General features: G+C 43.9%; 1 protein-coding gene and 1 long non-coding RNA gene across 14 annotated transcripts in view; one reads left to right on the forward strand and one right to left on the reverse strand.

Annotated features, from left to right (window-relative positions):
* The first annotated feature begins 300 nt into the window (after nucleotides 1-300).
* Nucleotides 301-25,816, forward strand: part of Fbxw11 (F-box and WD repeat domain containing 11) — a 97,654-nt gene continuing 72,138 nt past the window's right edge. For 5 of the 11 annotated variants that reach the window (XM_017597238.3, XM_039085890.2, XM_017597243.3 and 2 more), the window contains exons 1-2: nucleotides 364-505; nucleotides 9,828-9,984. Coding sequence is in view for 6 of the 11 variants with exons in the window: in XM_017597240.3 (XP_017452729.1) it covers nucleotides 461-505 (45 nt within the window). In the remaining 5 variants the exon portion in view is untranslated. 11 annotated transcript variants of the gene reach the window in all.
* Nucleotides 13,892-25,018, reverse strand: LOC120095061 (uncharacterized). Of its 3 annotated transcripts, none has more exons than XR_005490109.2 (3): nucleotides 24,779-25,018; nucleotides 22,332-22,437; nucleotides 13,892-14,583 (listed from the first exon to the last, which is right to left on the reverse strand). It is a non-coding gene; the product is annotated as an uncharacterized LOC120095061 (long non-coding RNA). The 3 variants fall into 3 exon arrangements; XR_005490108.2 differs by having other exon boundaries at nucleotides 24,760-25,018; XR_010055560.1 differs by having other exon boundaries at nucleotides 13,892-22,437; nucleotides 24,760-25,018.

Genomic DNA, 25,816 nt, shown 5'->3' on the forward strand with positions numbered 1-25,816 from the left:
CGGAGTTTCCGTCCGGGTCCGGGCAGCCACCCGCTGCCAGGAAGTCTGGAACGACCAACCGGAAGGAGACCGCGCGCGCGAGGATTTCTGGGACAAGTAGTCGCGGCGCTCGCGAGGCCCTATCCCGAGCAAGTCCTAGATACTCCAGATCTGCATGTCCCCGCACTCCCAGCCCTGCCCTCCCCTAGGTGCTCTCTCCCGTGGCGGAACCCTGGCAGAGTGGCCCGACGGCTTCTTGTTCCCATAAGGCTTAGCGATCCGCCGCGGTTGTTGGGAGTTGTAGTCTTCGCCGTGCGTCCTGCGTCCGCCGAGGGGGAGGGCGGAGCTGCCGGCGGCCCGGGCGGGCTGGCAGCTAGAGTGGGTGCCAGAGCTGCCTCCGCCGCCGCCGCTGCCACCGCCTCCTCCGCCCGGGCCGTTCGCTGCTGAGCGGAGAGAGCGAGGCGGGGCCGCCGGGGCCGCCATGGAGCCCGACTCGGTGATTGAAGACAAGACCATCGAGCTCATGGTGAGTGCGGCCCGCTGGCCTTCAGTTCTTCCGGCCGGCCGGCGGCCCGGGGGCCTGCCCACCTCGGCGTCCGCGCCAGGCCAGCCCTCGTTCCCCGTCGCCTGGGCCCGGCCGGCCCCCTGCTACGGCTCGCTGCTGACGCCTCGCGCTCTTGGGCCGGCCCGGCCTCCGCTCCCCGCGAACTCCCCCACCCCCTCCCCGCTCCTTGCCGGGCTCCGACCAGTCTCGGGCGCCCCTGCCTCGCTCCTGCCGGAGCCACCGCTCACTCTCGCCTTGCCATCACACTGTCTTTTTAGAAGGGGATTTCTTTTTCCCTTCCCTGGATTCCTCTGCCAGGCCTGCATCGCGCTTCCCAGCCCCGCTCAAGCCGAGGGTGATGGTGGTGGGAGGTTGTCCGAGACCAGTTGGAGCCGCTTCGGCCTCCGTAACCTAGGCTTAGGGGGTGGGGTGGCGGTGGGTCTCAGCACCCTCACCCCAAGCTACCGCTGTGTGGATGCCAGGATAGGCCCTTCAGGACTGGGATGTTGGGCATGCCCACGAGTCTGAGGCTGTAGGGGATAAGGGGCCTCTTTTCCGAGCCCCTGCGGTGTCAGGCTTCTTGGACAAAGGGTTTCCTACCCTGCCGTGAAGGATGTTTGTATAGCAGGGCCCTAGGTACTCAGAATTCCATCCCCCAGAAAAGGAAAACCATAACTTTATCATTTGGGAAATGAGAGGGGAGGGAGAAGAGGTCGCCTTCATCACTGCCACCCTCTTTTCTTTTAATAATAAAAAGCGGGACGGTGTGTGTGTGGGGGTGTTCTTGACCCACCGAGAAGCAGCGATCCCTTTACTGTTAGAAACCCTTGGTAGCCAGGTTGGTCAGGTCTTCCCGGACACCCCTAACCCATTTCTGACCTCAGACTTGGTGCTAGAAAGGTTTTTGGAAACAGGGCTGTGAGTGAATGGCTGGGAAAGTGAAGGATTTGCTTATTGGTGGAAGAAATAAAGTATGGCTGGTAGTACCTGCCAGTTTGAACGTGAGGGAAATCAAACTGGGCCCAGGAGAGTTGGGGACATAAGAAAGGCTTCTTCCTGTGAAAACCTTGACAGTTTCTTTGTATCTCTACTAATATCGTAACAACTAGTATCTGCCGCACAGTACTGAGGAAAGGTGAACGATCTACTGAACTTAGCAATGTGTTTTCCTCGTCAGAGTTTCTCCAGTGTGAAATGCTTATTGAGTCAGTGATTCCACTGGGTAGGGTTGGTGACATCAGAGCCACTTCCCCCATTTAGTGCTATAAATAATAAATGGTGATACTGAAAGTCTGTTGGATAGCCCATGGTTTTTGTGGATGATGTTGTCCAGGGAGCTAAGGTACACGTTTAAAATGGAAGTAATAGTAGCATAACTACAGAGTCTCATGTCTGCTGGACTCAGCACAATGTGCAGAACTGGATGGTTGAAAAATCAAACCTGGAAGTTTCTGGGGTGTGTGTGTGTGTGTGTGTGTGTGTGTGTGTGTGTGTGTGTTCACAGGGATTCTGTCACTTTATCTTCAGGTTCTGAGGACCTTTTTTCTTTTTCAGCATCCAATTGTCGGTTGTAACAGTTTGGGAAACTTTAGTAGTCCGTTATTTTGACAAAATGTCTTTAAAACGTGCCTTATGTATTAATGTGAATTCACACGTGCACCACAGTGGGCCTGTGGAGGTCAGAGGACCATGTTGTAAAGATTCTCTTCTGCTTTTACCTGGGTTCTGGGACTTGAACTCATTTCGTTCTGCATGTATGATCACGTGTCTTTGGTTGAGCCATCCTGATGACCTCTTTTTTGGCAAAGTGTCAAAGTATCTTCATGTATGAAGATACATGTTCCATCTTCTTAAAGACAAAACAGTATATCTGCTTTCATAATGACCAGTGCTTCATATGAAACATATTCACTTAAAACAACCAAAATGTCTTCTTTTTCAGGAGAGTTAGAAGAAATACAGTGTAATTAACCTCAGGCATGGTCTTTTAGCATATGACTAAAGAAATATTCTGGCCCACACTTACTGGTTTTCTAAGCTTATAACTGTTTTGTTTTGAGTAACTGTTAAGGTGCTGGGGTGCACCTTAGTGGTAGAGCACATGCTTCCTTAGTGTCCATAAAATCCTCATGGCTGGGTTAGACTGTGTGATATTGTTTGCCCTTACATTGAAGAGATGTCACCTAATGAAGACATAAAAGGGATTTAATGTAGGATTCTTAGAAATGTAATAAAAAAATGTGCCAGGCATGGTGGCACATGCTTTTAATCCCAGTTCTCAGGAAGCAGAGACAGGTGAATCTCTGTGAGTTAGTCAGCCTGGTCTACAAAGTGAGTTCCAGGACAACCAGAACTACACAGAGAAACCCTGTCTCTCAAAACCTAAACAAATAAATGAAATCCCCCAAACCAACCAAAACAAAGACCAAACAAACAAAAAAACCACAACCAACCAAAAGTCAGTCTCAAACCCCCTAAAGATTGTAGTGCCGAGGCCTGCATTGCTGGATCTGATTTACTGTCTATGCGTATGGCTCGTTGCTTGAGTCATTTATAAGGTGTGCAGCTACAGTTTTTCCAAATCGTTGGTACCTGTTTCTCACTATGATCAGTTTCAATTATAGTCAACATACCCTACTGTGTTATATTTTAAAATACTACTTTGAGAATGACTTCGTGTTGGTTGTGGAATACCAGTACACTACACCTGTTTATTATAGTATACACTTTGCTTCTGTCCCTAGCAATCCTAGGGGATAGTTGGAGGAGAAAGATGGTGGGTGACAGCGGAATAGTTAAGTTTAAAAATCCAGGTGTCCCCTTGGTGACTACTTGAGGCCTGGACTACCAAAGGTGCGTCTGTGTCTAGGACTCTTAACAGAAACCTCATATGGGCTCTCTGTCTCCCCACTTTCCTCCTTTGTCTGCTCTGTCCTCTCTTTACTCCTCCCTTTCCTTATCGTTCTCCCTCCTTTTTCTTCTTCTTAACATGTTCTCTTTTTCTCCAGCTCCCTGTCCTCTTGCAGGGACTCTTGTAGCCCAGGATGGCCTGGAACTTTGTAGCTGAAGCTGGTCTTCAATCTCCTTTCCTCTACCTCCCAGGTGCTGGGATTATGGTGCCACCATCCTCTTGAATGAACTCTTGAAAGAGACAATGACTTTATAGTTGCTGATAGTGAATAATTTAATTGTCTTGTGGCTTTCATGGGCCAACTTTGTGGACCTGTGTTCTAAACGTTTCTGCAACAATCAGCTTTATTATGAGTGAGCTAGAACAGTGAGCTAAACAGTGACCCTTTTTGGAAATATTCAGAGCTCACCAGGCTGTGTGTCTGGTTGGTCGGATTTCAGTGGAAAGAATGCAAACTTCATTCATTATGCATCGCACTGAGGTGGGAGCATGAGTTGATGTACAGGTATTCCTTAGGAAGCTGCAGATTGACAGACAGGTGGCCAGTTCCTCCCTGAGAGGACAGCAAAAAGCTGCAACAGTTTAAGAACACAGGCCAACAGTCAAAGATGCTAGCCACCAAGCCTAACTACCTAAGTTTCATTCCCTAGGACTCACATAGAGGAAGAAGAAATCTCTGGAAAGCTACCCCATTCCATCAAATAAGTAAATGTATTTTAAAGAAGTTTAAGGATGATAATTCTGCCTCATGAACGTGAACAAAACTGGCCTATTTACACTTGTACTGAGTTATTGGCTGTGTAACATTCCCCTCTGCTAAGAGACCTTAAGTGAGTCACTTCCTTCTTGCTTTCAGCTCCTAAGTGGATGAAGTAATAAAGACTAAATATAAGAAGGTGCAATCTAAATGCTATTTTTAGAGCTATTGAATATAGGCAGGCTGCAAAACTAGGGAGATGAAAGAAACTGTTAAGGTAAATTACCGTTTGTCTTTCTCTTTTCTTTTTGGTTCAGTTTTCCCCGTTCCCTTCCTGTCTTTGGCTTCGTAAGGCAAGTAGGATTGTTTAGTGAGTCTCCAGACACTGGGCGTCTGCACTCACCCCCTCACTGCTCTCTGGTGGTGCTAGCTCACCGCATGTGCAGAATGGATGCAGGTTTCAGCAGAGCCCAGCTGAAATAAACCGCATGTGTTTGTAGACTCTGTCCTGTTCTGCGAGACTGTGGCTCAGATAGATACTCTGCCTGAGAATTCGAAGTAGGCGGAGTGTCCTTGAGATTTGACAGGGATTGCCCTGACTGCTGTAGTCTGCCCTTTAAGTAGAGAGCTAGCTCAGGCTACTCCCTAGACCACTGACCCAGAATCCTACACCCACACATGTGTTTTTGGGCAGTGCTGTGGGAGCTGTGAGTTCTAGAACTGTTTGTAAGGACTCAGGGATCCTGTAGAGGACACCTGCTGACTCTGCTTTCTGTCCCTCTTTCAGTCCGGCTCCCTCCTGCCACTTTCTTGACCTCTTTGAACCTGCCACTCTGCTCTTTCTTCCCACTTTCTTTTCTGTGGTCCAGCAAGAATTGGTGGGCCATGTTCCTGCATACACTTGTCACACTGTTTGTGTTGACAGCACTGGTATAAACTGCCTTGAGCCAGATTGACTTAGGTCATATCTCAGCAGACTTCTTTGAGACTATTTATGCTGATAAACCTCTGGAAGAATTCGATGGAGGCCACCCCTTTGATGTCAGTTGGTATATGGTGGTGGTGGATAACATCTTGTTTAGTTGCATAGCACTATCTCTGTGGAAGAGTCTTAAAGGAATCCTGACATTTGAGTTATCTGGTGGCACTTAGCATAGTCTGTGGTTACACTGTTTGTGTCCCCCATTAGATGATAAAGATCTTCATGGGAGGAGAGCTCCCTTCCTCCCTTCCTCTGGCCACAGCTCCTCACATACACAGTGTGCTCTTGTAATAGCCGTTCATTTAGTAGTGAGCTACTTTCTGTATCTTAGCCGTCTTTATGTCTGTGAGACTTCACCTGTTTCTAGTGCTCATAGTAACTTAACTTTTATGGAACCTTAGCCTCATTTACGGAATTACCCAGAATTACAGTTGGGTCTGAACACCTGTGTCAGAAGCTGCAGCCACTGATCCTTTCACTCCTTCACTGTGTGCCAAGTGTGTACTGTTCAGTGGCTTGGCTATCTATTAATTTTAATTAATGTTAGGGTCTCTCTCTCTCTCTCTCTCTCTCTCTCTCTCTCTCTCTTTCTCTCTCTCTCTCTCTGGTTTTGTTTTTTCAAGACAGCGTTTCTCTGTGTAGCCCTTGTCTTCCTGGAATTTGCTCTGTAGCTTTGCCTTCAGAGCGCTGGGACCAAAGACCACTGCTTGAGGTTTTGTGTTTTTAAATATCATCCTTTTAAGATTTTCTTTCAATAAGTTTAGGACAAAGGTGTACGTAGAAGAAAAAGACTGATGAGGGAAATGGAAGATATGTGTGGCTCATATGACATGTATAAACATTTAGTCATCGTATATGCATATAGACTTATATGCATCCTAGACCATCTAATCAAGAACTGAGCAAGCTACTCTCCTTTTACATATGTTGGTGAGAATACTTGCTAAGCTACAAGGACTTTCTAACCTTAGAAATCATGACTTAACTAGCAGAAAGGGCACAGCAGAAGAGCAAGACACCTGATTTTCTGTCAAAGCTCTGTACTCACTATGTGACCTTAAAGGAAGCCTAATAAGGCTGCTTAGCTGTACACATATGGAAACCTGGAGAGCCTTCTGAATTATGGGGAGGTTTCAAGAGACATGTATATATGTATATGAAAGAACTTCCCAGTGGGGGCAGCCTTACTAACTCAGAGACCCTTTTTAATTCTAATATTTGAGACCATTGCTAAGTTGTCCAGACTGTATCAGCCTCCCCTAGGATTTCAGGCACGTACCACCACACCTGACTGATGCTTCTTTTTTTTTCTTTTTTTTTTTGGTTCTTTTTTTCGGAGCTGGGGACCGAACCCAGGGCCTTGCGCTTCCTAGGCAAGCGCTCTACCACTGAGCTAAATCCCCAACCCCCTGATGCTTCTTTTTAAAAAACATTTTATTATTGTGTATGCATAAGCATGATGTGTATATTTGTGTATGTGTGAGTATGTGTATTTGTGTGTGTGTGTGTGTGTGTGTGTGTGTGTGTGTGTGTGTGTGTGTGTATGTATGTTAGTGAAACACTATGTAGCCCAGGCTGGCTTCAAACTTGATGTCCTCCTGCCTCATCCTCCAAAGTTGCTAGGATTGTAGGTGTGTGCCTCCATGACAAGCCTTCAGGGGTCTGCATTTTGTAAAGCAGAGTCAGGACAGATGGTGTGGGAAGTTAACTTTTCTTCTTGAGCTGTGCACATGTTTACTTGTAAAGCTATTCATATGTATATGCATTTATTTTTAGAGGCCTAACATTCAGTCTCTTGTAGCCCATAGAGATAGTGAGTCATTCTTTGAGGGAAATGGTAATATTTTACAGAATCCACAATGGTTTAGAAAATGTGGGAGGCATCACGTTTAGTCTGATCAGACCTTTGTAACTATGGAGAGAATCCCTTCCTCCACCCCAGCCCTGTGTTGGGTATCCCAGTAGAATGAGACTGGCAGTTAATGTGTGTGAACATCGAAAATTCTGATTAATGTTTCTTGGTTTAGAAGATTTGTGATTCTTGGTAAAGCTGGTGATTTTGGCCATTAATTGAATAAACCATGTTTCCTTCTAGGTTGGATGTTTATTGAATTAGTTGACAATGGGGGAAAACCTGTTGGTCAGGAATGAGTTCCCCTTGGTTAAGTTTCTGCTTCATCACAATTGCTTAACAGGAAGTTTGTCTTTGTAGGCAAATGAGAGACAGACTAGGAGGGCCTGACAATCCAGTTGCTGTGTCTAACCTTGGCTTACTCTTTTAACACATGCTAACTTTTGTGTAGAGTTTCATAATGTCAGCAGGAAGATTACTTAGGAAATTCACTCTAATGGTTAGGCAACATAAAGGACTTACAGGCCAGAATGTAGTGAGGTAGAAATTGGGACATTATTAAGAAAAATGGAGGGAAAAAAGAAAAATGCTTGCTCGCGTGTAGAGAAGTGTGCGAATGCAGTGAACGTAGGAGCTGGTCTCCAGGAGAAAGACCCCTCCACAGAAGGAAAACCAAGTATGGGCTCTACACACCTTCTTCTTAAGGAGTTAAGCCGAGAACCTTTAGCCACATTAAGAACTGATAAGAAAGTATATTTTGGCTGTCTGAGAAGAGACAGGGAGAACTCAGTCTTCACTCTCCACCTTTGTCTGTTAACCTTCCGCAAAGCCTGTTACCAGTTAGGCATTGGAGAGAGACTTCTTTGAAGGAAGGGTGAAAAATTAACTTACCAGTCCAGGGAAAGCCAGAGGATTCAATAGGGCGAGAAACAAGTTGGCCGATGAAGTGGTGGTTTTGCTGTGTCCTATCCTGCAGTTTGGATGTAAGTTGAACTTTGAAAAAGAATGTATTGTTTGAGCAACTGGCTGCCAGTGTAGTTCACTGGATACTTTGTCACACCTGGATTTCCAGTTTAATTAATTAAGACAGGTTGCATGTGTCTTAGGCTGGCCTTGAATTTACTAAGATGCCCTTGAGCTTCTGATCTTCCCGCTTCCACCTCCGGAGTCCTGGGCTTAGAAGGATGTACATCTAGTTCATGCAGTGCCAGGGACAGACGCTGGGACTTTGAATGCCAGGCAAGCCCGCTGCCAACTGAGCCATAGCCTCAGCCTCCAGTCATTCTTGGCTCAGTAACATCAGCTAGTGAGGAACAGCTTGAGCATTTTCTTTCTTTCTCTTGGCACGGTGCTGTCTTTAAGTTGTGAGGACGTAGTATTTGCATCTGGTCACTGTGGGGCTGTTTACTCACACTCACCCTGGCCATTCGGTGCCCAGGGCGTGGAAGTCAGCACACTGTTACCATTGCCTGTGGATGGTTCTGCATCTGAGAAGTTTCTCTTGAGCTGGGATGGGAACTTAGATGGTTGCTAACACAGAAGAGGACTCAGGCACCTTTAAGATGTGTTTTGCTGTGACATTCATGCTTGGGACCTTGGGATGGAATGGCTCTTTGGTAACATGGAATATATGTGGAGTTTGTTCTTTCTGTTACCAGGCTGAAATTCTCACCCTTCGGTACTTTTGTGGTTCTCATGAACTTAGGGCCTTTGAAAGTGTTTAATGGCTTTTCTGACCCTCGTACTTAGGAGGCAGCTGTGTTTTCTGAAAATGATATAGGCTTTACCTCCTCCTATAGATGGGAGGACTTGGGAGAAGTTCTTGAGAATTAAATATTTTGGTGCCTTTAGCTGTTTGTTGTTGTTTTTCTTTTTTGAAACAGGTTTCTCTGTGTAGCCGTGGCTGTCCTGGAATTCTGTAGACCAGGCTTGCCTGAACTCAGAGATCCACCTCCCTCTGCCTCTTGAGTGGTGGGGTTAAAGGTGTGTTCTACCACCTCCCAGCTTAAATGTGGGTCAGTAATATATAAGGCTTGGTCTGTCGTAGATATTTAATACTGCAGGGACACTTTGGCTATAGTGTGACAAGTTCAGTCTTCACACTCTCTATGGTCTTTAAGTTAGTGGCTTTTCTTTTTGTTATATAGTTTGTTAGAATTTGTGGTCTAAGAAAACTCACAGTAGAAAAAGGATGTTAATAGAATTTGGATTTACTGTAATGTTTACTATAATTTGGATATACTGTAATGTATATACTGTAATGATCTTGTAAATTACTGATTAGTATATATTATTGTTTCTTTGGTTTACTTGGTGATTAGCTATTGTGGGGTACTGGCCTTTATTGAACTGTAAGTTCACACTTACTGCCATGTTCTAAGAATATTCTGTACTCCAGCTGAGCACCAAGGATGTGAGAAGTGTATGTGGAGTTGATGTCTTTCCAGTGGCACACGCTCCGTATGTCAGGAAATCTTGGGGGATAGTTGAGTCCTTGCTTGTTTTCATTCTGGCTGGCAAGCTGCCTTTGCAATGGCGGAAGAGCTGTCCTAGAAACAATAGGAAGGTCATTGTACTGAATGATGGGGACAGTCTCTGGACGGTTGAGTGAGTTTTTAGTTCTTTTCACTTGTAGATAGTATGCTCTTTGTCATACATAAGTATTAACATTAGCCGAGTTTCATTATTCCTTATGTAGACTCCTCTCAATGCAAAGGTGAAGGTTACTGCCCCAGGCCCTTCATGGCCAAGGTCTGTGCCTCAAATCCACCATTCCATCCGGCCCTTCTCTCCATTCTTGGTGGCTGTCATTTGCCGCTGGTACCATGGTGGGTGTATGGATTGCTCTCTGTCTTTCAACAGTTACCGAAGTGCATGTTTGGGATTTTGTTGAAGAAAGCTGGATACAGTAAACGGAAAGAATCTTGGAAGATGCTTGACTGCTGTCTTTTCTCAGACTAGTCTGAAGGGAATCCCCCATTCATTCAGTGGTGGATCTGAAGTGCAAAATACTTTCCAGGTAAGCCATTGCCCTGTGTTGTGTTGTTTTGTGGACTTACCTCACTGAAAGACACTTTTAAAAAATCTTTTCAAATTTGCATATTGAGGCTCACACCTGTAATCCTGGTACTTGGGAGGGTAAGGCAGAAGGATTGCTGCAGGCTGGTGGCCAGCCTGGGCTACAGGGTAAGGCTGTATTTCAAACAACAAACAAATCTTTTTTTTTTTTTTTTTTTTTGCCTGTTTCTAGGGGATGAAAGACATACTGGATATTTGTGCCTAGTATTTGGCAGTCAGTGAAGGGGCTATGGCAGAATTATGAGTAAAAACTTCATACATGCAAGGGTTACAATTACGGGCTTAAATATCTTCTCATCAGCTCTCAACAGAGAATATTGTAAGCGGGGATTTTGGGAGGTCTGAGGGGATAGTTTATAAAACAAGTGGCCATTTTGAGACATTTTCTTTTGTGGACTAATTGTTGATAATGGCCCAGATTACTTTTTTAAATACATGTAAAGTAGCAGTCTGTCATGAGGACTCCTAGAGGGTTTTCTCAGGAAGATTTGCTCCGTGTAGCAACTGTTGAGAGCATTGCTAACTTTTTCTAGGTACCGCCGGTAGGTACTTGGCATGTTTTTTAGTTAGCACACAGGATTTTTAGTTGGTCACTTGGATTTTAAACAGTAGAATGAAGCTCGGAAGTACTGAGGGAGTGCAGGTTACCCAGGCCATGCAGCCAGTAAATGGCAGAGCCAGATTCAGGCCTAGGTTTTTAGGTCCAATGAAGTTTGTATTTAAGCCTTTTTGGATTTTCACTTTTTTTTTCAAAACAGTGAAGTTGTGTGTGTGTGTGTGTGTGTGTGTGTGTGTGTGTAGATGTAGGTGTGTATGTGCTCACTGTGGCTGTTTCGGGGATAGGGGTTGCACACGGAGGCCAGGTGATGGCTGTGTCTCTCTCAGTAGCTCTTATACCTTGTTGTGGAGACAGGTTCTCCTGAGACCCTACACTGGCCAGGAGACAGTGCTCAGATAACAGGTGTGCCGCCTCAAACTTTGAGGTGATTTGCTTACTTATTTTTGTTATGTTTTGATTTATGTGGGTGAAGATCAAATCAAGCCCTCATGCTTGTGCAGCAAGCACTTTATTAATCGAGCCATCTCCCTAGCCCCTCACAGTGCATTTCTCCTTGAAGAGCACACACATGCTAGCTCATTGTTTGGCATGGTATTTGTCCTAGTCAGGGTTACTATGGTTATAATGAAACATCATGAAGTTAGGGAGGAAAGGGTTTATTTGGCTTACACTTTGACATCACTCTTCATCACTGAAGGAAGTTAAGACAGGACCTCAAACAGGGCAGGAACCTGGAGGCAGGAGCTGATGCCCTGCCCCATCAATCACTAATTAAGGAAATGCCCTAAGACTTGCCTACAGCCCTATGGAGGCATTTTCTCAGTGGAAGCTTCCCGCTGTCCAGTGACTTCTAACTTATGTGAAGTTGACATAAAACTAGCAACACAGTATTTTAGTAATTTCTGGTGTTCTGTCTGCTTTGAGAAAATCCAACAGATCTTTAGTCAGTTGTTCAGGTGAATATGAAAGTAATTTAGGAGCAGAAGAGAGGCACAGTACCTTAAAACACAGTGTGCTGTGTACAGGGATCCCCATTGAATTCAATCCCACATTTTCCCATTCCTTCATAGTATTATAGCTTTACTCAAATAGCTTACAGCTCAAATGCATATACTTCTTTTGACCTGTCATCCGTCAGCCTGACAGGATAGATGTTCTCAAGTAATACAGTTTTTTCATTATGTAAATTCCCTCTATTCTCCACACTCTATACTGTTTGAAAACTGTGTGTTACAGACTGAATTTCTTTGCATTTGCTCATATTCTAGCACCCCGCCTTAAGAGCAGTGGGTTGTGGCTGATGCAATGGAAAGAGCAGGTGGTAGCACCTATGAAGAGTCATGTAGTTCATGGTCAGATCAGAACTCAGATTTCCTTACAGTAACCTGCTGGGGTCAGCGCTCTCAGTGCTTCATTGCTGAGGGAACCGATGGCTAGAGTGGTTAAATAATCTGCTGAAGAGCAGAGATGAGAGGGAACCCAGGCAGCGAGGCTTCAGGGAATGTGCTTTATCCAACTCTGTGCTCTTGTTTAGAACAACATCCAGCATGGCTACACTGGGTTTCACTGTGTGACATTGTGTACAGTTTTCTTACTTTAGTAAGGCTGGGCGTGGCAGTTCATGAGCCTGTAATCCTGATATTGGGAAGCTGGCTGGGAGTTCCCAGAAATCTGTTCAGTTATTGTGCTCAAAGTGTTTCTGTAGCCTAGGGGTGGGGCAACATCAGTGATTTTACAGTACCGCTAGTAAGTCCAGAAACTAGTGTAAGTTCATGGTGAATATATATATCATGATTAGTATATTCTTTTTTTTTTTTTTAAAGATTTATTTTATTTACATGAGTACACTGTAGCTGTTTTCAGCTGTTTCGGATCCCATTACAGATGGGTGTGAGCCACCATGTGGTTGCTGGGAATTGAACTCAGGACCTCTGGAAGAGCAGTCAGTGCTCTTAACCACTGAGCCATCTCTCCAGCCCTGATTAGTATATTCTTAACCACCGAACCATCTGTCTCTTCAGATTAGTATATTCTTTTCCTTCTTTTGAGACAGGGTCTCATGTAGCTCTCAGGCTTGCCTTGAACTTACTGTGTAGCTGAGGATGGCCCTGTATCCACATGGGAGTGCTGGGAATTACAGGCATGCACGATTACACTGTTTTATTTAATGGTGGGCATCAAACTCAGAGCTCTAGTGCATGCTAGGCAAGTACTCTACCAACTGAGCTACATCCCCAGCCCGAGTATTCCCCTAACACAAGAGTTGCTAGATGCTATTTATATGCTAGTTTAATTCAGAGGGGCCTGCAGACTACCCAGAGTGACTACAACATTCTCTTTTTGTAGGTAACCTATGCTCAACCTATGCGTGTCAATCCTTTGTGTGTGTGTGTGTGTGTGTGTGTGTGTGTGTGTGTGTGTATGTGACATCAAACAACCTTTTCTCAGGGCTTACATATCAGATATCCTGCATACCAGATTTTTACATTACAGTTTAAAACCGTAGCAAAATTACAGCTATGAAGTAGCACCGAAAATAATTGTGTACTTGGCAGGGGTCATCATAACATGGGGAACTGTGTTAAAGGGTCACAGCATTAGGAAGGTTGACAACGGGCTGGAGAGATGGCTCAGCGGTTAAGAGTACCGACTGCTCTTCCAGAGGTCCTGAGTTCAATTCCCAGCAACCACATGGTGGCTCACAACCATCTGTAATGGGATCTGACGCCCTCTTCTGGTGTGTCTGAAGACAGCTACAGTGTACTTATATATAATAAATGAATAAAAAAAAAAAAAGGTTGAGAACTACTGGCCTAGCAGGTCATATCATGGGCTCAAATCTGTTAATTAAGTAAGATTATCTGCTGGATGGATGGCTGGAAACTTTTTGTCTGTTTTTTGTTTCCCATGAAGTGTATAGATTTATTGAAGGCAAAAACCTCAGTTCAAAACCTTTTCTGATTATGGTATTTAGGGTTTTGGGTTTTCCTGTCTTTTTCCCTCTCCTTTGCTTTTTGTTTTGAGGTAGGGTTTTGTATGTAGCCCAAGTTGAGCAGGAATTTGTGGTCCTCCTTCACCCACCTCAGTGCTGAAGTCATAGCTGCATGACAGCACTCTATCTGCTTTTAGAGCACCTAGGTCATTAGCACATTCAGCTTGAATGTACTTTTGACTTAGAAGTCGGAGAGGTCCTTGTTTCTTCCTCTTTTTTTTTCCTTTTTGCATATGTATCCGTTATTCATTTGGAGCACGTGTGTGCGTGCCTTCATGTAGAGGCTAGAAGCTGATGTCTTTCTCCATTGCTCTTTACTTTATTTACCTGAGGTTTCATTACAGTGAGCTTCACTGATCGGATGGGCTAGTATAGTTAGCTGCTGGGATTGGGATTCGGACTCCCCTCCTCCAGCTTGTAGGAGGAGAGCTTTTCCGATGAGCCTTCTCCCCAGCTCTGGCCCCTGGTTTGCTTCGAGTTCCTTTGTCATTGCTGTGACCCATTTTCTGTCCACTTTGTACTCTTAAGGAGATGGTTGGCTTACTAAGCTTATGTAACTTGGTCGTATAGTGTGCTGTACACGGGCACACTGAGGATCATACCCCTGGCACATTCGCCATCATTACTGCACGCTGCTCTGTGGGGTGTGTTTTCACCTACTGTGTTATTCATTTCTCTTGCTTTGTCATTTTCTCTTTGTTGTTGATGTAAAAAGGGAAACAAAAATGAATTGGTGTTTCAGGAGGTCAGCTTGGTAAATGGATGCAGGATGAAGAGATGGAAGGCAGAGGTGCAAGAGGGTTCACTAGGGTTCACTAGGGTTCACTAGGGCGCCGTTGCTTTGTGGAAGTTGTAGGCCTCGGATCTCAGAGTTCAGGGGTTGTTGGCTTTAGTAGCAGACTTGAGGAGTAATATCATGAGTTTTAGATTTTTCTTCTGCCTTGAGGCCTTGGGGTAGGTGTTTGCTTTCGTCCTTAGGATTGGTAATACTGTAATAGAACGTATTAGGGGAAAAGAAAAATGAGTTTATATTAGGCAAAATTAATGACGAATTTGATTCACCAGTAGATGAAACAAACCTAAGGGTAGAGATAGCTGTATGTAATATTGGTCTGAGCTCACCAGTAGGGAAGTTTGGGAGCCTCTGCCTTCATGTAGCTGTGTGAGATGACTCAGACGGCCTGTCTGGGGTGCCAGCACACAGGGATGGGCTGTGATGCTGACCAGGTATGGCTACACATCTCTCGAACTCTGATTTCCCAGCAGCCTGCTAGTTCCTGTTCCCATTGACAGATGAAACCATTGCTCGCAGTCGCATCTTTTCTTACTCTAACCGGCTATCAGAAAGTCACTGAGCTCACTGTATGTACATCCTTTGTTCCTTCCCCTGATTTCAGTTCCACATCCGGTTACATCAGGAGAAAAATAACCTGGGCAATGATAGATAGCCAAGAGGCACCTAGCCTCCTAGCCAGCCTCAGTTTTGAGTGTTTCTCACCTAGCCCTGGTGAGTGCAACCATGGAATTTTAAACGGCATTTAAACATCACAGCATGAAGCCTGAATACATACAAGTCAGCTATTTTACCTACTTGTCAGTTAAAGCAACAGCTGTTCTAGTGCAGGAGTCAGAATTAGCCTTGTTGGAATAATAGACTGCTGTGTTGGTCTCTAGTGTAGCACTGCCTTTGGGGAGTTAATTTTGAGACAGAGTATCTCTGTGTAGTTCATGAATTCTCTGAGCTCAAATTCACCAGTCCTTAGACCAGTGGTTCTCAACCTTCTTAACACTTTGACCCTTTGATCTAGGTCCTCATACTGTGGTGGTGGGGGGGGGGGGGCAGTTATTTTGTTGCTACTTCATAACCATTTGGCTACTGTTATAAATTGTAATTAAATATCTGATATGCATCCCCAAAGGGATGCAACTCACAGGTTGAGAACCTTAGGGGATTTTAAAACAGATTTGTTTGTATTTGGTGGGTGTGGGTATTTGCATGTATGCTTGTGTGCCACTTGTGTGTAGTGCCCACAGAGGCCAGAAGAGGGCTTAGAGATGGTTAGGAGCTGTCACGTGGGTTCTGGAAAGAGCCCTTCTTAAGGGATTTTTAATGCAATTCTTTTTACCTCATGCTATATTTATCTTAATCACTTAAGACTGTTGGAGATGGCCATCAATATTTTACTCATTTTAAGGTAAATTATATGTATCTGCTGTATGGGCCATAAAGTGCGCAGTGCAAAAGAAAATACAAGGCTCTTGTTCTATAAGCACACCTAACCTTTTCTATATATGCCTACCTTATTTTTATTACTACTAGTATTTTTATTGTTGTTTTATTTTGAGATGAAAATTTCCTGGCTAGCTTGGAACTTGCAGTGTAGATCAGAGATTTGCCTGCCTTTGCTTCTGAGTGTCAGGATTAAAGGCATGTTCTACTATGTATGTAATTTTTTCATATAAATTAAAAAATTATTTTTTAAATTTATTTAATCTTATTTTATCTTATGTGTAGGAATGTTTTTTTTTTTTTAATTTATTATATATAAGTACACTGTAGCTGTCTTCAGATACACCAGAAGAGGGCATCAGAACTCTTTACAGATGGTTGTGAGCCACCATGTGGTTGCTGGGAATTGAACTCGTGACCTCTGGAAGAGCAGTCGGGTGCTCTTAACCGCTGAGCCATCTCTCCAGCCCAAAGAAGTCTGTCCACACTCTTTTTTTTTTTTTTTTTTTTCCAGAGCTGGGAACCGAACCCAGGGCCTTCCGGTTGCTAGGCAAGCGCTCTACCACTGAGCTAAATCCCCAACCCCGTGTAGGAGTGTTTTTTGTTTGTTTGCTTGTATGCATGTCTGCATACCACAGATATGTGCCTGGTGATGGAGGAGGCCAGAGGAGGGTATTGGATTCTCTGGAACTGTAGCTATAGACAGTTGTGAACCACTGTGTGGGTGCTGGGCATTGAACCCAGGTACCTGTGTTCCTAACAGTGTAGAGCCATCTCTACAGCCCTGAATCTTACCTACTTTAATGTAAAATATGATTTAATCATCTTAGCTATCAATTCCTAAAGGACACTCACTTTCTGGGGGATGCTTTTTAAAATGCAAGCCGATTTGTTGTATAATAGGGCTGTAATTTGTGCAATAGCCTGGACTGATGACTGCCACGTGAATCATTTTCGGTTTTGCTGTAACTTACAGTACTATAAGAATGACTTTGTGCGTGTGCCATTCCACATGTGAAGTAGTATATCTTTAGGGAAGATTCTGAGGAGGAGTTGGGCTAGGTAGGCACTTTGAAAGATCTGGCCCTGGGCTGGGGTTTGTCTCAGTGGCTTGCCTAAGGTGCAGGGCTTGAGTTTGATCCTTAGCATATACCTGCATAGGCTTTGCCTCAGACTGCACTCATTTCCTAATGGTGTTAAGTGGACTTTAAACTGGAAGCTCTCCAGCCCACCAACGCCTTCCGCTTAATGGGTAGTTGCTATAGCACTGAGGTTAAGCTCTTTGACCTTGCATGAAAAATAGGATATGTACATGGATTTGGGAGTCAGACAGACAGATGCATTCTTTTGTGCTCAGCAATCATCATGGGTGACCTTGGCATCTTCCTTCTGTTCTTTCCCTTCTTATCCCCTCCCCCCTTTCTTTCTTACCCTGGTACAAATCTTTTGAGAGTAGTTGCAAACATTTTGGTGTTGTTGCCCCGAAATTTGAACTTAGTTGTCTCTGCTGTCCTAATTTAGAAGCAGCTGCTTATCTTTCCTTTCCCCCACTGACTTCTCGGAAGAGCCCAGTTTAGGTAGTTCCTCATATGTGTGCAGCAGTGTGTAGCATTCCACATGCATTCACTTGCTGCTTTAGTTCCTGTAAACGGAGCTTTGGTGAGCTGTAATCCAAGCTAAGCTTTTTCATAGGGATGCTTTGTCATAGGAGAAATGCCCTTCACATCAAATCACATCACAGGCAATAAGAGCTGCGCTGAACTGTTCTTGGTTAATGTGGCAGCAGCCAGAACTCTGTAGTAATTGCAGTTTCCCCTCTGCTCTTGGCAAGGTTGTCTCCAGGGCACCGCGTGGCGTCTTTTAACAGTCTTTCTTACTCACAGCTCCTCACCTAGAGACTCCAGCCTCCAACCCTCCAGTCTTTTATTGAAGTAGGGTCACAAAGTTGTGGTTTAGTTGTCATTCTTCTTCTGTTTATTAGCTAGTGTTCAAAGACTAGCCTGGTTCTCCCTTTCTATCTGTGCCGTCATACTCCGGTGGGATTTTGTTTATACAATGTGTTAACCGTCAGTTACCCTCCTTACTGATTCTCAGTGTCCCAGATTTGGTTAATGAGAGCCCCATCCGGTGGCTCCCATTTTCCTTTGATATGGCCACCAGTCTTTGTGTGTCTCCCCGCTTTTTGGAACCAGATTGTCCCAGGTCTATGTGACACTATGGCTTTTTATGGGACTATTTCTAGAAACTTTCTTGTCACTGTAGACCCTTGTGATAGACAGTGCTGAGAAATACATTTAAAAGGACCTATGAGTTCATCTTACTTCTGATTCAGATTTAGTATTACAGTTTTTCTCCCTCTGAGCTTGATAGTCTGAATACTGAAAAAATCTAAGGGATCTTGTTAACATAATGGCCATCAAAGTTGAGGTGCACATGTTATATAAATAGGTAAGTAGTTTATTCATTCATTCTTGAGCATGTCCTTTTTAGTATTATGGGATACAGAATAGACTCATATATATGTTACTTCCAGTAGTTTTCAATCATAAATGGAGAATCAGTTTGTTTGGTGTTGTGGGAGTTAGAAAAAGTTTTTTTTTTTTTAAAGATTTATTCATTTATTATATATAAGTCCACTGTAACTGTCTTCAGATACACACGAGGTACAGACAAGGGCATCAGATCTCTTTACAGATGGTTATGAGCCACCATGTGGCTGCTGGGAATTGAACTCAGGACCTCTGGAAGAGCAGACAGTGCTCTAAACCACTGAGCCATCTCTCCAGCCCAGAAAAAGTTTTATAAGGGACGTTTTAGTTGCTTATTTTGTTTGTGAGCGTTGGTTATATTTGTGTGGTGTATGCATACATAAGGCCTGAGGAAGGTGTTGGGTGTCTTTCTCTTCAGTCTCTGCCTTGCTCTTTAAGACAGGGTCTCAGGGGGTCTGGAGCCTGTGCTGTTTGGGCTAGGCTATGCAGTAGTACATGTAGAACACACAACTTCTACATGGCTGCTAGAGTCTGAATTCCCAGCCTTATGCTTGCACAACTAGATCAAGCCATCTCTCTAGCTACACAAGACACATTTTTAAAAGATTTATTTATTTATTATATATGAGTACACTGTAGCTGTCTTCAGACACACCAGAAGAGGACATCAGATCCCCTTACAGATGGTTGTGAGCCACCACGTGGTTGCTGGGATTTGAACTCAGGACCTCTGTAAGAGCAGTCAGTGCTCTTAACCACTGAGCCATCTCTCCAGTCACAAGACACATTTTAAAAGCTATATGAGGCTTGGCAGAAATTAGAAATGGACATAGATGTAGGGACCATCATAGCAAAGAGAACCAGGACATGGTAAAAGGTTGTCTATCTTGTTTTCTCTTTAATAGTTTAGTTTTATCACACACACACACACACTCTTTTTGTGTATGAGTTTTATCTGCATGTATGTATGTGTACCACATATGTGCCTGGTGCTCATGAAGATCGAAAAAAGGTTTCAAATTCCTTGGAACTGGAGTTACAGGTGGTTGTGAACTACCGTGCAGGTGCTGGGAACCAAACCCTAGTCTTCTACAAGAGCACTAAGTGGTCTTAACCATTGAGCTGTTTCTCTATATCCCTTTAATTTTTAATTGTGTGCATGTGGGAGCAGGTTTTTTTATGAGGCAGAGTCTAGCTATGTAGTCTGGGCTGGCCTTGAATGTATGACAATCTTACCTGGCCTCCCAAGGGGTGGGATTACCGGTATGTGCTACCTCTGCCTGGCAGAGGGTGTGTGGTTTCTTGAGAAGGGATGAGTAAGGAGTCCTGTGCATTGCTTCCTGTAGCCTGGGTGAAGCAGCTGAGGGAGATGAACTTGCCAAGGCCATTATAACTAAACTAGACTTTTTAGGTCACAAGTTACAGACTAGTTTACCTTTGGACAGGGATCCCACAGACAATTTTATTTGATCTGCATCGAGTTTAAGGACTGGGGCCTTGCGTATCAGCATCCCCATTTCTGGTTTTGTGTGAAAATGTGGAGCACGGTGATTCCTGCCTCTTGGAGCTGAGCTTGTGCTTTCTGTCTGCCTTGCAGTCCTACTCGCCTCATGTTACCTGCGGATGGGTCTGGGCTTGGGATTCTCGCATGAACCGGAAGATGAGTGCAGTGGACATGGACTGTGCAAGTTGAGCCACATGTGTGCTTTATAAAGATTATTCTGGCAGTCAGTTTGGAGCAGTTAGTAGACTGCTGCATTATTCCAGGGAAGGAAGACGTCTAGTAACAGATGGGGGAGAGGAGGAAGTGAGTCATTGTAGCTATGGAGTGGAGAGAGTGTACTGATAGATGTGAGCACAGTGTGCCCAGGAATTGACAAAAGAAGTCATTCTTATATAAAAAAAGACTTAAGTTTGTGTGGATGAGTGTGGAAGCGCACATCTACAGTGTGCTTAGAGGGCAGAGAACAACTTTTGGGGGTTGATTCTGTCCTGCTGTGTTGACACAGAGGCAGGAGACTCAGCTCACCATCGGAGTGATGGAATTACAATTGTATTTTTTTTAAGGATTGAACTTAGGTCCCCAGGGTCACACTGCAAATGCAAACGTCATCTTGCCAGGCATGTAAGTTCTTACAAAACTCTTTAAAGGGCTGGGGATTTAGCTCAGTGGTAGAGCGCTTACCTAGGAAGCGCAAGGCCCTGGGTTCGGTCCCCAGCTCCAAAAAAAAAAAAAAAAAAAAACTCTTTAAAACACAAAGTCCTGGGGTTGAAGATTAGCTCAGTAGATATGATGGAGATCATTCCAAAACCCTCCAAGAGTTAGCAGTGCCTGCCAGCTCTCAGAAAGGTATATCGGGCTAGCTGTGTCTCTGTAGTCACATGTTCATATACTTTGCCCATAATTCTATCTGGGAAGTTCTCCTATTTTGCACATCTGTAGTCTTTGCCCCTTTGCACTTTCCGTTTCTAGTTCAATGCTTTTTACTAGGTAGCTTGAATGGCTGGGCTGCTGAGTGCTGAGCGCTGTTGATAAATAATGCAGTTGCTTCCAAGTTTTGGTTGCTCATGTGGATAACACTTCTAGGTAGATAGAACCCCGAGTTTCTGTTGAGTAGACCGCTCTGAGATAGAAGTGTTGGCTTGTGGGTGGCACAGGTGGGCACAGGGAGCTTAGCTAAGACAACTGACATAGAAGAGTTGACTGTGGATAGGATATTGGGAACTCGGAGAAGACAGCTCAGGTGTCTTTGAGCGAGCAGCAGGTGCTAGTCCAGTTTAAGTTTCTGTTGCTAAGGTAGAGTTCCACTAGACTCCATCACCTGGTGGCTTGCCGGTCCGTGTCAGTCAGTCTAATGGGTGTGAGCTGTTATCTTTACTGTAGCCTTTATTTGCCTTTTATTTAATCAGCTTAGTAGAGTTGATGTTTAGTTAAATGTACTACTTATTTTTTATCTCATATAACCATCACCATAATCAGCATATGGCTCATTTCCATGCTTTTAGAAGTCATTTAGCATTGTATACACTGTACACTCGGGTATGCTTGCTTTGTTCTGCTCTACATGGTTTTAAGACACATTCATTCATTAAGAAATATTTAGAGAGAGAGTATGTGTGTGTGTGTTGTGTTGTATGAATATATGCACATGTACAGGTGTGTGCCTTGAGGCTAAAAGGAGTTTGCTGCCTTAGCGTTGGAGTTGCAGACATCTGGGTTGCCCATTTATTATATTTGTTATGTAGGTGCTAGGATTGGAAGTGTGCTCCTCATCGTTATGTATGTAGCAAGTGCACCTTTTCTTTCCTACTGAGAGTCATCTCTCCAGCACCAAGAATTGTTCAAGTTCTTTTTACTGTTAGAGGGTTTGTTTGTATTGTTTGATTTTTGGGACTAGTGTAAGGGAGCATGATGTAGACTTTGCAGGATGTTTGTTTCCAGGTAGAGTACTTAAGAGTGGAGTTGTCGGCACAGTTCAAATTCAAAAAGAAAAAAGCTCCTTTTTTGCCCAGAGTCGTGACACTGTGGTCGGGTTTGTCTTACATCAGCAGCTCTCCAGTTCTTTGCATGTTCCTACCAGGGATCCTGTTATTCAGTTCAGTTCCAGTGAGACCTGGCGTCTGTGTTAGATCCCAGCTTGCCCTACTTTAGATAGCTCTCCCCAGTTCCATGTCGTGACCTGCTTCCCTTAGGAGTTTCCACCACCCTCTTCCTCATGCTCAGTAATGGGCTACAGTGGTGTAGAGAATTCCAGGAAACACTTCACTTAGGGTTACTAGCTTTATGAACGGATATTATAAGATTTGTTTATTTTTATTTTACAAGTAGTAAGTGTAAGTTTTGCCTGCATGTGTGTGTAGTGCCTGAGGTGGTCAGAAGAAGGCATTAAATTCCCCGGCACTGGTGTTTACCATACACAATGCTGCCATGCGGGTGCTGGGAAGTGAAGTCAGTGCCCTTAACTGCTGAGCTATAGCGTCAGCCCATGAAAGGGTGTCAGAGAGAACAGTTACCTACCGCACTCACAAAAACCCAGGTCTGCTTGAAAGGGCTGATTATAGATAGGAAGTGGTCTTCTTCCCCCTTGCACGTAGGGAGTTCCAAGTGTTAGAAGCCATTGTCCCTGGAAGGAGGCAGAGGGTAAACAGAGAATCCAGATGAACTGTGTATTCATTGTACCACTACACATCACATGTAGCTAGAAAAACAAACTTTGAATCTTCTCCAAAGCACGAAGATATGCCTTTATTTTCTCCAGCAACATGCAAACATTTAATTTACTTTATACTCTTGAAGTGTGCCTCAGCCTTGTGGTTTCACCCACAGAGTTGCTCAGTGTTGCTCAGCTTTTATGTGTTTGCGGCTACTTATATCTTGTGATAGATGTGCCATTTTATAACCCAGCACTTGGGAGGCAGAGGCAGGCAGATCTGGACTGCCAGGACTATGTTCTGAGACACTGTCTCAAAACAAAACAAAGCCTGAATGTGTAAAAGGACAAAATTCCACCAAATTGACACAGATCTTGATTGGTTTAAAATTGTATGTCTAGAATCAGGCAACACTTCATTTCATACATTGCATACTCAACACAGCCTTGGTATTGAGTAAGTGAGGGAGGAGGTTTGTTTCATGCTGAGAAGGCTGAGGCAGTTGGTCTTGTCAGAGTTCCTTCTTTGTGAGCAGGGAGATGAATAATAGAAAAACAACTGGTGTGTTAATACCAGGTCACTTCAGGTTACATGAGGGATAGATTAAAGATTGGACCGGAGGGACCTTCTTTGTCGTGCCAGTTTGGGAAGCTTGTCTGACTCCTAGGAAGGTAAGATGACTTAATTTGGTGACATAGAAACGTTAGCACGGGCTGCTCCACATTGATTTTAGTCTGATCTCATGGCCCAGTGAAGGAGTTCAGTTCCAAATTGTGTAAATAGTGACCTCTTCGAAGTTTTTCTTAAATTTAATTTATCTTTTTTTAAAAAAAGATTTATTTATTTTATGTAAGTACACTGTAGCTGTCTTAGCCACACCAGAAGAGGGCATCAGATCTCATTACAGATGGTTGTGAGCCACCATGTGGTTGCTGGGAATTGAACTCAGGACCTTTACAACAGTCAGTGCTCTTAACCGCTGAGCCATCTCTCCAGCCCCAATTTAAATTTTCTTTTGCAGAGTGTCCACTTGTATCTTAGAAAAAATAGAAATAATATGAAGTAAGAGCAGAATCCCCCAGAGCTCCCTTGATAACTGGTTTTGTGTGTTCAGTGTGCTGTGCTGCTTTCTCAATTGTGGTGTACCATAAGTCTCTCGAAGTACGCGGTCATTGACACAAAGCAGAGCTTCCTGATTTTAGTGTGAATGGAATGTTTTAGACAATTTCAAACACTGTCAGCAAAACTAATGACTCCATAGTAAACTGAGGTTTTAAGAATGTTTCAGCTGTAGAATACCAGATCTTTACAGCCTGAATTTTATAAAATTTATTTTAAATTTAATTAATTTTTTTTGAGACAGTGACTCATGTAACTGAGGCAGTGTTGATTATCCTGCTTCCACTCCGGGATTGTAGGTGTGCACATCACACCTAGTCCCTGTATTTATTTGGAGGAAATAGTTAAGGTTTTTTTTGTTTTTGTTTTTTTTTTTTTTTTGTTATTTTTTTTTTCCAGTTGAAAGTCATAGAAAACTCAAAACTATGTAAAGCTAAGAAAGGGAATTTCTAATTTGAGAAGAAAAGGTGTATGTGGAACCAGGTTAGGGCATAGTGTTTTCAGCAGCCCCGGTGGCATCTCTTGCCCAGCTTAGTGAGGATGAGATTTCTCCTTTGGTTCCCACACAAGTCTTCTGATTCACCCTTGCACGTGAGCAAACTGAAGCAGTAACTGCCTGGGTGGTGTGGTAAAGCACTGTGGCTGTTCAGCAAGCCTCGGGCCAGGCTTTTGCTCTACCTGTCGACCTTTTAACATTTTTAATATGTGCATTGCTATTTTTGCCTATATATGTGTCGGAGCCTCTGGGGAATGGGAGTCACAGACAGTTGTGAGTTGCCGTGTGGGTACTGGGAGTTAAAGCCAGGTCCTCTGGAAGAGCAGCAAGCTCTCTTAACTAATGCGTTCTCTCTTGTCATCCTGTAGACTTTTCTAGAGTTGGCTGCTGATTATTTGCTTACTCAGCAGGTGTTTACTGAGCGTCTGTTGTTTATAGATTCTGTGAGGACCGGAGAACACTAAGTCTAAGTTGGTTTATTTCTTGCTGACTGCTTATACTCCTCTATCTCTTGTAATAAAACACCTGGTTGTAACAAGTAAGTATAGTTTTTGAGGAAAAAAAATAGCTTTTATTAACTTCTTATATTTAAACCTATTTTTGACTTGGTAATTTGACCCCCACCTCCACCCCCCAAGACAGGATTTCTCTGTCTATCCCTGGCTGTCCTGGAACTCACTCTGTATCCTGGAACTCACTCTGTAGATAAGTTTGGTTTCGAACTCAAAGATCCTTTCACCTCTGCTTCCTGTATGCTATGATTAAAGAATGCACCACCACCATTCATGCAGCTGATAGATTTCAAAGAGGTAGGACTCTCATTTTCTTAGCCTCTTGCCCTCATCTCCCAACTGTCGTAACTGTTTCTGTTTCTACAGATTCCACATGCACATGTATATGGAGGTCAGAGGTCAGTGTTGGTTATGCTTTCTCAGATGCTGTCCATGTAGGTTTTTGAGCCTGTATCTCTCTCTCATTTGAACTGGAACTTGATTAGCTAGGCTGCTGGTCAAGGAGCCTCAAGGACTGGTCTGTCTCTTCCGCCTCAGCTTTGAGCTAACAGCTGTACACTGTCAAACTCAGGTCCCCATTCTTGAAGGGCAAGCAGTTAATTGACTAAGCTAATTCCCCAGCTGCCTTCTACCACCTTTTTGTGAAAGTTGTATGTGCATGGTTGTGTGTGCATGTATGTGCGTTTTTGAGTCAGGGCCAGAGGTGTCATCCTTAGGAAGCTTGTCTATCTCTTTTGAGACAAGGTCTCTCATTGACTTGGGGCACACAGGTAGATTAGACTGGCTTTTGAGTGATCCCAGATGTCCTCTCTACATACCCTGAACTGAGATTACAAGTGTGTGCCACCAGGTCTGGCAGTTTTGCATGTGTTCTAAGGATTGAATTCAGATCTTACTGCTTGCTTGCAAAGCAGGCATGTTTCTGACTGAGCCATGTCCTAGGTCCCTTCCTGCAGACTTAAATGTGCAGCTCCTAAGTTGTTCTGCATGGCATAGACCAAGCTGGAACTTGCAGTCCTGCTTCTGCCTCTAGATTCTTGAGGTTACAGGTGTGTAGTCATACTTTTGCATTCTGTGTTTCCTTGGTTATTAATAAGTTCACTATGATGGTGACATCTGTGTAGTGAGAAGTTTTGAGAATTCTGGAATTTTGGTTTCTCTAAAAAAAAGCAATACTATAAGAATGCGCTTTTGTTTTGATCTTAGGTGTGGAATATTGGGCTG

This window comes from Rattus norvegicus, chromosome 10, assembly GCF_036323735.1.
Source record: "Rattus norvegicus strain BN/NHsdMcwi chromosome 10, GRCr8, whole genome shotgun sequence".
Taxonomy (NCBI): Eukaryota; Metazoa; Chordata; class Mammalia; order Rodentia; family Muridae; genus Rattus; species Rattus norvegicus.